This window comes from Pelobates fuscus, chromosome 3, assembly GCF_036172605.1.
Source record: "Pelobates fuscus isolate aPelFus1 chromosome 3, aPelFus1.pri, whole genome shotgun sequence".
Taxonomy (NCBI): domain Eukaryota; kingdom Metazoa; phylum Chordata; class Amphibia; order Anura; family Pelobatidae; genus Pelobates; species Pelobates fuscus.
In genome coordinates, this window is record NC_086319.1 from 380,863,608 (window position 1) to 380,876,955 (window position 13,348).

The window sequence follows — 13,348 nt, forward strand, 5'->3', positions numbered from 1 at the left end:
ATGATAAGGGAGCCAGGGACCGCAGCTTTCAGGTCGGCCAGAAAGTACTAGTCCTACGCCCCGTCCCTACTGACAAGCTGCAGGCTTCCTGGCGGGGCCCATTCAAGGTGGTAGAGCAGGTCTGCGATACCACCTATATAATCGGCCCCTGCGCCGGGACCGGGGACAGACGCATGTTCCATGTGAACATGCTGAAGCCCTACCACGAGCGCACAGAGGAAGTATCCGCCATCTGCGCCTCGGCTGCAGAGGACACAGATAACCTACCCCTCCCTGACATGCTGGCCCGAGGAACGCTACAAGAGGATCTCGCGGCCGTACAGCTAGGAGACCGCTTGAATCCCCAAGAAAAAGCTCAGGCCCAAAGTTTAATTAGGGAAAAAGGAGCCACTTTTTCCAACCTCCCGGGGTATACCCCGTTAGCTACCCATCGGGTAGAAACCCTAGATCCGATCCCACTCCGTCAACCGCCCTACCGCATTCCCGAAGCAGTAAGGGGGAACATGTACAAGGAATTGAAGGAAATGTTGCAGTTAGGGGTAATTGAGCATGCCCCTGGGCATCCCCCGTAGTACTCGTGCCGAAGCGGGATGGAACTACCCGCTTCTGTGTAGATTACCGGAGGCTCAATGATAAAACCATATCCGATGCCTATCCCATGCCCCGGATAGACGAGCTATTAGACAAAATGGCTAGGGGGAAATACTTAACCACCATTGATCTGTGTAAAGGGTATTGGCAAATTCCTCTAGCCGAGGACGCCATTCCCAAGTCGGCCTTCGTCACCCCATTTGGCCTGTACCAATTCCGGGTCATGCCATTTGGGATGAAGAACGCCCCGGCCACCTTCCAGAGGATGGTGGACCGACTATTGGACGGGTTTCAGGAGTATGCTTGCGCCTATCTAGACGACATAGCCATCTTTAGTTACTCCTGGGCCGATCATCTAGACCATATCGGAGCAGTACTAGACCGCATCCGGGAAGCCGGACTGACCCTCAAGCCCAGTAAATGCCATATAGGGATGGCCGAGGTCCAATACCTCGGACACCGAGTAGGCAGCGGCCACCAAAAACCCGAACCAGCCAAAATAGAGGCCGTAGCTAAATGGCCAACCCCCCGCACTAAAACCCAGGTACTAGCCTTTTTGGGGACGGCAGGATATTACCGAAAGTTTGTACCTAACTACAGCGCCCTAGCCAAGCCCCTTACCGACTTGACCCGCAAGAACCTTCCCAAACTAGTAGTATGGGCCCCAGAGTGTGAACAGGCCTTCCAACTCCTAAAAAATGCCCTTGTTAATGCCCCTGTGTTGGCTGCTCCCGATCCGACTAAACGCTTTCTCGTCCATACAGACGCTTCAATGTTCGGATTGGGAGCAGTACTGAGCCAGATCGGAGCCGATGGCGGTGAACACCCCGTAGCTTACCTCAGCCGAAAGCTTTTACCCAGAGAAGTAAGCTACGCCGCCATCGAAAAGGAATGCCTTGCCGTGGTGTGGGCCCTGAAGAAACTACAGCCCTATTTGTATGGACAAACATTTTCCCTGCTCACAGATCACAACCCGTTGGTTTGGCTGAACCGGGTGTCAGGAGACAATGCCAGACTGCTGCGCTGGAGCTTAGCGCTTCAGCCCTTTGATTTCAATATCCAATATCGCCCGGGGAAACTCAATGGAAATGCTGACGGGTTATCCCGACAAACGGAACTAGACAAGTGATCTGTGGGTACTCCTCCAGACATCCCCAAGCCGATCCGTTGGGATCAGACTGTGTATGCTGGCTTGGTTCTGGGGGAGCATTGTGGCAGAAGCAGCCACCAGAAACTCGTATTTACATTGTTATTTGTCCCTAACCCTATATGTCCATGCATCTTGTATATTGTACCAGCATGTTAAGGAAGAATAAATGTGCACATACCGTTATTGGGTCCGTGGGTGGCCGCCGTTCGCCTAATCTCCATGTGGCGGCGGCCATCTTAACTGCCGAACAGCGGTGTTTGGTCGTCGAGCGTCTGGAACTAAAATCGGACGCTCGACTACCCAGACACCGCTCAGACCTCCAGGATCACCAAATCGTATGATCCAAACTGCCGAACGGCCCGCCGTTCGGTAGTTTGCATTCCCCAGTCTAGGGGATTCATCCGAACCACAGATTGGGGTCGGATGGCTGAGCTGTTCGGCACTTTCCATGCAGTGAAGTAGACCAACTACAGGGCCAGAATCTATGGAGCCGTTTTCGGCTACTGTGTCCCTGCAGTCGGTCAAATCTTTAAATACCTGTAACTCCCGAACCCCTGGTCTGATCTGGGTGAAATTTAAATATGTTACTCACCCAGAGCAGACCTACCAGGGGACCCCTCGTTTATCCTCGTACCCCCCGTATTTAGGGGTCATTCAGAAACTGGGGAAAACTCGGTTCCCTCTAATTAATTTACCTGCTAATCTAAGGGGAGGTGATTGTGAGGTGATTGGTTGTTTTGAGTTACCTCCCTTGCATGGGAAAAAGCCATAAAAGAAATTGTGTGAATAAAGCTGACAGTTGACCTCCAAGCTATGTGTCGTCTAGTTCTTGGAGGGAAGGGATTGTAACTACGCTACCCGTTTGATACCTGTATTGGATTGCTGTTCCTGTCTACCAGCGGAGCTACCTTGGATCGTACCTCTACTCCGCTACAAATACTGAGTATCTATACACTGATAATGAACACACTGCACTGTATAATAATTATGAGTATCTATACACTGATAATGAACACACTGCGCTGTATAACAATACTGAGTATCTATACACTGATAATCAACACACTGCACTGTATAATAATACTGAGTATCTATACACTGATAATGAACAGACTGTGTAATAACACTGAGTATCTATACACTGATAATGAACACACTGCGCTGTATAATAATACTGAGTATCTATACACTGATAATGAACACACTGCGCTGTATCATAATACTGAGTATCTATACACTGATAATGAACACACTGCACTGTATAATAATACTGAGTATCTATACACTGATAATGAACACACTGTGCTGTATAATGATACTGAGTATCTATACACTGATAATGAACACACTGCACTGTATCATAATACTGAGTATCTATACACTGATAATGAACACACTGCGCTGTATAGTGATTCTGAATATCTATACACTGATAATGAACACACTGCGCTGTATAATAATACTGAGTATCTATACATTGATAATGAACACACTGCGCTGTATAATAATACTGAGTATCTATACACTGATAATGAACACACTGCGCTGTATAATAATACTGAGTATCTATACACTGATAATGAACACACTGCCCTGTATAATAATACTGAGTGTCTATACACTGATAATGAACACACTGCGCTGTATCATAATACTGAGTATCTATACACTGATAATGAACACACTGCGCTGTATAATAATACTGAGTATATATACACTGATAATGAATACACTGCGCTGTATAATAATACTGAGTATCTATACACTGATAATGAACACACTATAATAATACTGAGTATCTATACACTGATAATGAACACACTGCGCTGTATAATAGTACTGAGTATCTATACACTGATAATGAACACACTGGCTGTATAATAATACTGAGTATCTATACACTGATAATGAACACACTGCACTGTATAATAATACTGAGTATCTATACACTGATAATGAACACACTGCGCTGTATAATAATACTGAGTATCTATACACTGATAATGAACACACTGCACTGTATAATAATACTGAGTATCTATACACTGATAATGAACACACTGCGCTGTATAATGATATTGAGTATCTATACACTGATAATGAACACACTGCACTGTATAATAATACTGAGTATCTATACACTGATAATGAATACACTGCGCTGTATAATAATACTGAGTATCTATACACTGATAATGAACACACTGCGCTGTATCATAATACTGAGTATCTATACACTGATAATGAACACACTGCACTGTATAATAATACTGAGTATCTATACACTGATAATGAACACACTGTGCTGTATAATGATACTGAGTATCTATACACTGATAATGAACACACTGTGCTGTATAATAATACTGAGTATCTATACACTGATAATGAACACACTGCGCTGTATCATAATACTGAGTATCTATACACTGATAATGAACACACTGCCCTGTATAATAATACTGAGTATCTATACACTGATAATGAACACACTGCACTGTATCATAATACTGAGTATCTATACACTGATAATGAACACACTGCGCTGTATAGTGATTCTGAATATCTATACACTGATAATGAACACACTGCGCTGTATAATAATACTGAGTATCTATACATTGATAATGAACACACTGCGCTGTATAATAATACTGAGTATCTATACACTGATAATGAACACACTGCGCTGTATAATAATACTGAGTATCTATACATTGATAATGAACACACTGCGCTGTATAATAATACTGAGTATCTATACACTGATAATGAACACACTGCCCTGTATAATAATACTGAGTGTCTATACACTGATAATGAACACACTGCGCTGTATCATAATACTGAGTATCTATACACTGATAATGAACACACTGCGCTGTATAATAATACTGAGTATATATACACTGATAATGAATACACAGCGCTGTATAATAATACTGAGTATCTATACACTGATAATGAACACACTATAATAATACTGAGTATCTATACACTGATAATGAACACACTGGCTGTATAATAATACTGAGTATCTATACACTGATAATGAACACACTGCACTGTATAATAATACTGAGTATCTATACACTGATAATGAACACACTGCGCTGTATAATAACACTGAGTATCTATACACTGATAATGAACACACTGCACTGTATAATAATACTGAGTATCTATACACTGATAATGAACACACTGCACTGTATAATAATACTGAGTATCTATACACTGATAATGAACACACTGCGCTGTATAATGATATTGAGTATCTATACACTGATAATGAACACACTGCACTGTATAATAATACTGAGTATCTATACACTGATAATGAACACACTGCCCTAAATAATAATACTGAGTATCAATACACTGATAATGAACACACTGCGCTGTATAATGATATTGAGTATCTATACACTGATAATGAACACACTGCACTGTATAATAATACTGAGTATCTATACACTGATAATGAACACACTGCCCTAAATAATAATACTGAGTATCTATACACTGTTAATGAACACACTGCGCTGTATAATGATATTGAGTATCTATACACTGATATTGAACACACTGCACTGTATAATAATACTGAGTATCTATACACTGATAATGAACACACTGCACTGTATAATAATACTGAGTATCTATACACTGATAATGAACACACTGCACTGTATAATAATACTGAGTATCTATACACTGATAATGAACACACTGCGCTGTATAATAATACTGAGTATCTATACACTGATAATGAACACACTGCGCTGTATAATAATACTGAGTATCTATACACCGATAATGAACACACTGGCTGTATAAAGCTACTGTACATTGGTATTTGCATAGTACAGTACTCAGTATTTTTATCCTGTTGGAGCCATAGATCATCATATTACAGTGCATCATTTAGGAGAGACAGATAAGGGGGGGTGGACATAGCATTAAAGACAAGGAACAGGGGAAGGGGACAGAGGGAGAGTGGAGGGGAGAGGCTGGCACATTCTCACAGGACGCACTAGGGTTAAGTAAGGTGAATGCACAGCCTCGTGTGAACTCTGTAGGGCAGGGAGAGAAAGACACACACTGTGTATGTACAGATAGATAGGAGAGGGACCGGCAGCAACACAGACTGTGTGAGAGCTGAGATACAGAGACAGACAGGCAGAGGGAGAGACATCACTGACAGCCAGGGAAGAGGACCCCAAAGGGAAACCGAGAGCCCAGACAGGTACAGTATGACCCTCAGTATACAGACAGTGTATACATAGAACACCCATATACTATATGCATTGTAAACACAGCAAGCCCTGCAGCAAACTCTAACACAGAGAGCTCAGACTAGGTACAAGCAAGCATGATAGTCAGCAGAGCTTACACTCTAATCTATAGAATTGCACATTAATAATGCTGGGGAATACAGGTATTTCCTCCACAGAGTGACTAAGGGAATTGAGATTTTGTTGAGAGAATGGGTGCACCCAATATTGCTATTCTGAAGAGCTTGCACTCTAATATTCTTATGGAGATGGAGGGGGGTTTAGAGGCATTCTTTTCATGGCTGCATATTTTATTTTTTTAATTTTATGGAATGGCTTTAACATAGTGTACAGAGAGCAGCATTAATAATATAGTAAAATAGATATTTACCCTCTCAACAGAATAAATAAGATTATTTTGAGAGAATTGAGTTATGGGCTCTAATAATGAGCATCAGTTATGTTGAAGAGCTCGCACTCTAATATCCTGTGTGTCTAGTGGGTGACAGGAGTATAAGGCAGAGAGAGAGGAGGAAACGTTCAGAGAGAATTATCCTTTCTTTCTGCACAGTTGACACTGTAATGCTAACTGAATTAATAAAACATTCTGTGAAAGTTGGGGGCTGTGCCTATTGGGAGAAATACTTTCACTCAGAGCTTACACTCTAATGCGCAGGAACATCTATCCACCAGCGGGGAGAGAATAATCCATTGAGAAATTTGGAAATTACTCTGGTAGAAAAGAAGCTTGACCGCAGAGCGTGCACTCTAATATACAGAAATGTTAAGACAGGATTATTTGGAAATTGGGATAATATTAGTACATTGGAGAATGAATGGCCATCAGTTAGCTTTGTAGATTTGTTGAACTTCAAAGAATGTCTGTGAATCATTGGATTCGTGATTATACAAGGAATTGAAAAATACCTGATTGTTAACTTTTAATTAGGGACATGTCTTAGTGCTTATTGGTTATTACTGCTTATTGGTAGTTAAAGCACAAGAAAATAAATGACAGTTTAAAAGTGATGCTTCAATTGAAAAAAAATATTATAATGTGGGTTTACATACTTTAATATTCTAATTCACATACACATTTTAAATGATACAGAGAATCCTGCCCCCACAGAGCTTACACTCAGGTGCATAGAGACATATATATATAATGAAGGAGGAGCACTAACAACTGTTCTGAAAAACTTCAGCTCGAATATGCCACATAGAGAGAAAGGGACTCCTGGATGCTGCCTGTGTGTGAATGTTGTATTTACAAATGTGTCTGTTATTGTGCAATTTATTTTATAAATGTTACTGCGTGTATTGTATTGTTTGTCTGTCCGCCCATCTGTCTGTCTTTCTATCTGATTTTGTTTGTGTGTTTATATGTGTGTCTTTGTGTGCATTATTTGTGTGTTTTGAGAGATTGTGTCTGTCTTTATGTGTGTTATTTAACTGTGTGTGATGTGAGAAATTGTTTCTGCCTTTATATGTGTTATATTACTGTGTGTGATGCGAGAGATTGTATGTCTGTATGTGTGTATTTTATGTTTATGAGTGATGTGAGAGATTGTGTCTGCCTTTACGTGTGTATTAAATGCCTGTGCATTATGTGAGAGATTGTATCTGTCTTTATGTATGTATTAAATGTCTGTGCGTGGCGTGAGAGATTGTATCTGTCTTTATGTATGTATTAAATGTCTGTGTGTGATGTGAGAGATTGTATCTGTCTTTATGTATGTATTAAATGTCTGTGCGTGATGTGAGAGATTGTATCTGTCTTTATGTATGTATTAAATGTCTGTGCGTGATGTGAGAGATTGTATCTGTCTTTATGTATGTATTAAATGTCTGTGCGTGATGTGAGAGATTGTATCTGTCTTTATGTATGTATTAAATGTCTGTGCGTGATGTGAGAGATTGTATCTGTCTTTATGTATGTATTAAATGTCTGTGCGTGATGTGAGAGATTTTCTTTCTTTATGTGTGTTGGATTCTCTGAATGTACCAGACACACCCATGAAGGTTTTTTCTTTCATAAGATGATTGTTTGTGTCCTTGCTTTCCAAGAAATGATTACACAATTATGACCGCAGGATAGAGCATGCAAGCATACATTGTGCGTGTCTTTGTGCATCGTTTTCACAGGGTAGCTGATATTGTATAATAATATGCCTTACTGAATTAATTACGTTTTTTTTTTCTTGTTTATAATGTTTCTTTCTGTTCATGCTTGTGTCATTTATCATGTATATATGTTAATGTTTATGTCGTTGAGTGTTACATGCTCTCTTTGTTAACACATACTTGTCCTCAATGTTACAGTGTTTCTGTGGTTCTTGGTTTCAGTGTTACAGCATATGTGTATCCTGTTCTCAATGTTACACTGTGTGTGATACATGTTCCCATTCTTAGTATGTATGTGGTTCTTGGTTTCATTGTTATAATATGTCTGTAAGTTCTTGGTCTCAGCATTACAATATGCTGTGGTACTCTGTCTCAGTGTTACAGTGTGGCTGTGTTTCTCTGAGTGTTGTGTCTGTGGAACTTGGTCTCAGTGTTACAGTGTGTCTGTGGTACTTAGGCTTAGGGCTACAGTGTGTTTGTGGTACCCCTTCTCAGTGTTACAGTGTGTCTGTGGTACTTGGTCTTAGGGCTACAGTGTGTTTGTGGTACCTCTTCTCAGTGTTACAGTGTGTCTGTGGTACTTGGTCTCAGTGTTACATGGTGTCTGTCCCAGTGTTATAGTGTGTCTGTGGTACTCTGTCTCACTGTTACACTGTGTCTGTGGTTCTCTGCTCAGTATTACACTGTGTCTGAGGTGCTCTGTCTCAGTGTTACAGTGTGTCTGTGGTTCTCTGCTCAGTATTACACTGTGTCTGAGGTGCTCTGTCTCAGTTTTACAGTGTGTCTGTGGTTCTCTGCTCAGTATTACACTGTGTCTGAGGTGCTCTGTCTCAGTGTTACAGTGTGTCTGTTGTTCTCTGCTCAGTATTACACTGTGTTTGAGGTGCTCTGTTTCAGTGTTACAGTGTGTCTGAGGTACTTGGTCTCAGTGTTACAGTGTGTCTGTGGTGCTCTGTCTCAGTGTTACAATGTTACAGTGTGTCTGTGGTACCTGGTCTGTGTTAAAGTGTGTCTAGGGTGCTCTGTCTCAGTGTTACAGTGTGTCTAGGGTGCTCTGTCTCAGTGTTATAGTGTGTCTAGGGTGCTCTGTCTCAGTGTTATAGTTGTGTCTAGGGTGCTCAGTCTCAGTATTACACTGTGTCTGAGGTGCTCTGTATCAGTGTTACGGTGTGTCTGTGGTGCTCTGTCTCAGTGTTTTAGTGTCTCTGTGGTGCTCTGTCTCAGTGTTACAGTGTGTCTTTACTTGGTCTCAGTATTACACTGTGTCTGTGGTGCTCTGTCTCAGTGTTACAGTGTGTCTGTGGTACTCTGTCTCAGTGTTACAGTGTGTCTGTACTTGGTCTCAGTATTACACTGTGTCTGTGGTGCTCTGTCTCAGTGTTACAGTGTGTCTGTGGTACTCTGTCTCAGTGTTACAGTGTGTCTGTGGTACTCTGTCTCAGTGTTACAGTGTGTCTGTGGAGCTCTGTCTCAGTGTTACAGTGTGTCCGTGGTGCTCTGTCTCAGAATTACACCGTGTCTGTGGTAAAGCAAATTTGGTTGAAATAAATGTTGGATGATGTCATCTTATGAAGAATGTTTGAAGTTGGCCCATTCTGGACTTATAGGCAAAACAATGAGCAAACAATACTTTTTGGGTTTTTTTCAAAAGAAAGAGGAATGAAGCCTTTATAAACTGACTATTAAAGCCCTTGGTGCAGACTGGATGTGAAGTATTGCACCTTGATGGCCAACTTGGAAAATAGACAGTCATCAGTGAGCAGTCAGTCAGCACCAAGAATGTTGTAAGGAATTCAACAATGCTGAAGTCAGCATTAAGCTGCCAGGAGGCCTAACGTTTAAGTAACTTAATTTGTAAATGGAAATAATTGACCAAGGGCTACAATATATGGGAAGAAATTCTTCTCTCCTATCATTGATCCCTGCTACCCAGAAGGTATCTGGTGTCTGTCCCCTCTTTATAATTTCTCCTGCTGTAATAGCTTGAATACAATACCCCCAGCTCCTTCTACATTGCATGGGCTGTTGGATACGACAGGGTTGAGCTTGGGTGTGTACACAAGCCGTGATTGATTGCTCACAGTGTACACAGTTGCTATCTTCCATGTCCGACTAACCTCATTACGGCCAGGACCATATTTACTCTCTCTGCAGCCCTAAGGCCAATTTCTTCAATGCCCCCGGCCCATCATACATACATATATGCAAATAGTTTGGGGTATGTGATTAAATGGGTAACTGTCATTAGTTTGGTGTATGTGATTAGATGGGTAAATGTGATTAGTTTGGGGTATGTGATTGGACAGGTAAATGTGATTAGTTTGGGGTATGTGATTGGACAGGTGAATGTCATTAGTTTGGGGTATGTGATTGGACAGGTGAATGTCATTAGTTTGGGGTATGTGATTAGATTGGTAAATGTCATTAGTTTGGGGTATGTGATTGGATGGGTAAATGTCATTAGTTTGGGGTATGTGATTGGATGGGTAAATGTCATTAGTTTGGGGTATGTGATTGGATGGGTAAATGTCATTAGTTTGGGGTATGTGATTAGATTGGTAAATGTCATTAGTTTGGGGTATGTGATTGGATGGGTAAATGTCATTAGTTTGGGGTATGTGATTGGACAGGTAAATGTCATTAGTTTGGGGTATGTGATTGGATGGGTAAATGTCATTAGTGTGGGGTATGTGATTGGATGGGTAAATGTCATTAATGTGGGGTATGTGATTGGATGGGTAAATGTCATTAGTTTGGGGTATGTGATTGGATGGGTAAATGTCATTAGTTTGGGGTATGTTATTGGATAGGTGAATGTCATTAGTTAGCAATGCCTATGGCCAGAATGAAAAACATTTAGGCCAGATGGTGTAGTTTAGAAGCCTGGAACCATCATTACTGAGTCACAGATGTAAGCTCAGTGCTTAAGTGGTGGATACAGAGATATTAGTTGCTCTGTATAACTGTACTATTGAATAATCACATATTGGCCATGACTTGTTGTTTTCTTCTTTTCATTTCTGATTCAAACTTCTCTTAAGTTATTTATATATTTGTTTTCAGTATTTCAATCTAATTCTTAGCTTTGTTTTTTTGTTTTTTTTCAGGAATTCCTATTTTAAATTCAAGTTTTACGGAATCCTGGCTCAGCTCAGTGATCTCCCCCCTCCTGCCCTTTCCCCGCACCCTACCATGAATGGTCTGGCAACTTTCCCCAACAATGATGATTCTACTTTACACCCAGTTCTACCTACACTGGAGCCATATGCCCCTCCTTCACAAAATCACATAGCTGAAGATTCCTCGTCTTCAGGATCTCTCCTGTCAGGTTCTGGTCTTCTCCTTGCTCGATCACTGCTTGGTCGACGAAGTTCTTCATCCTCTCCTTCTTCATCACCTTCTCCATCCTCCTCTGCCCTCCGCCGCCGGCGGGAATTCACCCCAGATGAGAAGAAAGACGACAGTTATTGGGACAAAAGACGCAAGAATAATGAGGCAGCAAAACGTTCAAGGGAGAAGCGGCGAGCAGGTGACCTGGCCCTGGAGAGTCGTGTTATTGCACTCCTTGAAGAAAATGCTAGGCTCCGTGCAGAGCTCCTTGCTCTACGCTTCCGTTTTGGCCTTGTTCGGGACCCTTGTGAAGAAAGTCGAGCCTATCCACCTCCTTGTTCACACCATGACCCTTCCCCTCCAAACGCTCCTACACCTCTGCCTCACTCTGAAGACTCTGGGTTCTCAACCCCTAGTGTGGGCAGCCCAGTTTTCTTTGAAGACAGGGTCCCTGAGCAAGAAGCACAACCACTGCCTGCTACAAATATGACTTATTATGGAGCAGTTGGAGGTGAGACAATAGAAAATCCTCGTGGTAGGTTAGAAACTCTTGGAGATAATTATAAGTGTCTCCCACACAAGTTGAGGTTTAAGGCATGTGCCTCTGGTGAGGAGGGAATGGGTGGTACAGCACCTGTGGCAAGAGAAAGCAGCAATTTTGTCCCTGATGTAACCCCTGGATACCCCCAGCAATCCTTAACCTGCCCCCGAGGACGATGGAATGCTCAAGGTCAAGATGGAGCAAACACACCTGCCTCGGATAGCACTGATCTTCGATCCCAGCTTGCCTCACTATCAGCAGAGGTAGCTCAGTTGAAAAGGATTTTCTCTGAGCAGGTCATGACCCGTGGTGGACCTGATTGAGGAATTCAACTGCTCCAACCAGGGGCAACTTGTGAATAATTAACAGTCAAAACTTGAAAGGTTCTGAAAACACTACAGAACATTGCTAATTAATGTCACCCTAAAAATGGACCTGTGAACAGGGCCATCTAATGAGCCCTTTTGAGATGCTTGGTGCTATGGTAACATTTCCTAATACAAATTCTGTGGAAGAAGCATTACTATCCAATATGTGGACATGTACTGTACTGTGAAACAATCTTCTGCTCTCAGCCTACCGAGTTATACAATGATGTAGTAACGTTGTACACAACACTATTTCCTCTACCAAGACAATGCCTTGCAATTACATCAATCCCTTTCTAAAAGAAGTCCAGTAACCTACTTCTTTTGGGCCACAAAATAAATATTCAACGGAAAATGAAATTTCCTGTTTTACTGTCCAATTGAATGTTTCCACACTTTAACTATAGTGATAATCATCTTTATCTCTAAGAGGACTGACCCAATGTCAGTGTTGCATATACAACCTTTCTGGTGACCAAGGATTTTCATGAAGATGATATAGATGTATAAATATACCGTACTGTATACACTTGGAATATACATTCTGTTCTGCCGGATTTGCTTCCCCATTTCCCTTGAATAACTTTATTTGCGTTCACTTTTCAATAAATACTTTTTCATTGCCTACGTTTTTTTTTGTTTGTTTTTTCGAGGTCTTCTCCATTCCCAAAACAAGTGTCATGGCTTATCATCTAGTATGTCAAGATTGCTTTTTTTCACCTGTTCTTATGTTTCCAATTTTGATAACCAGCTTAATTTCTGAACCTCTCTAATTTTCCAGCAATAACTGTTTTATGTAGTCAACATCTATTCGTACCCACTTCGAAACTTCATGTTTCCCTTAGTTCTGCTGGTTAAATTTTCCTTGCCAATTGTTGGTTTCATGTCACTCAGCAACTGTGTAAATTGTATGATCATGTTGCCAGTAGTGATGTCCCGAACAGTTCGCCGGGAACCGTTCGCCGGC

The 13,348-nt window shown here is 41.4% G+C and overlaps 1 protein-coding gene across 1 annotated transcript; it reads left to right on the forward strand.

Moving 5' to 3' along the window:
- The first annotated feature begins 5,836 nt into the window (after nucleotides 1-5,836).
- On the forward strand, nucleotides 5,837-13,146 carry LOC134601462 (nuclear factor interleukin-3-regulated protein-like). Its single transcript, XM_063445957.1, has 2 exons — nucleotides 5,837-5,990; nucleotides 11,250-13,146. The coding sequence occupies exon 2, from the start codon at nucleotides 11,335-11,337 to the stop codon at nucleotides 12,334-12,336; it is 1,002 nt and encodes a 333-aa protein (XP_063302027.1). The 5' UTR covers nucleotides 5,837-5,990; nucleotides 11,250-11,334; the 3' UTR covers nucleotides 12,337-13,146.
- The last annotated feature ends 202 nt before the right edge of the window (nucleotides 13,147-13,348 follow it).

Coding starts and splice junctions, on each gene's coding strand:
- LOC134601462 (XM_063445957.1), top strand. CDS start 11,335: ATGAATGGTCTGGCAACTTTCCCCAACAATGATGATTCTACTTTACAC.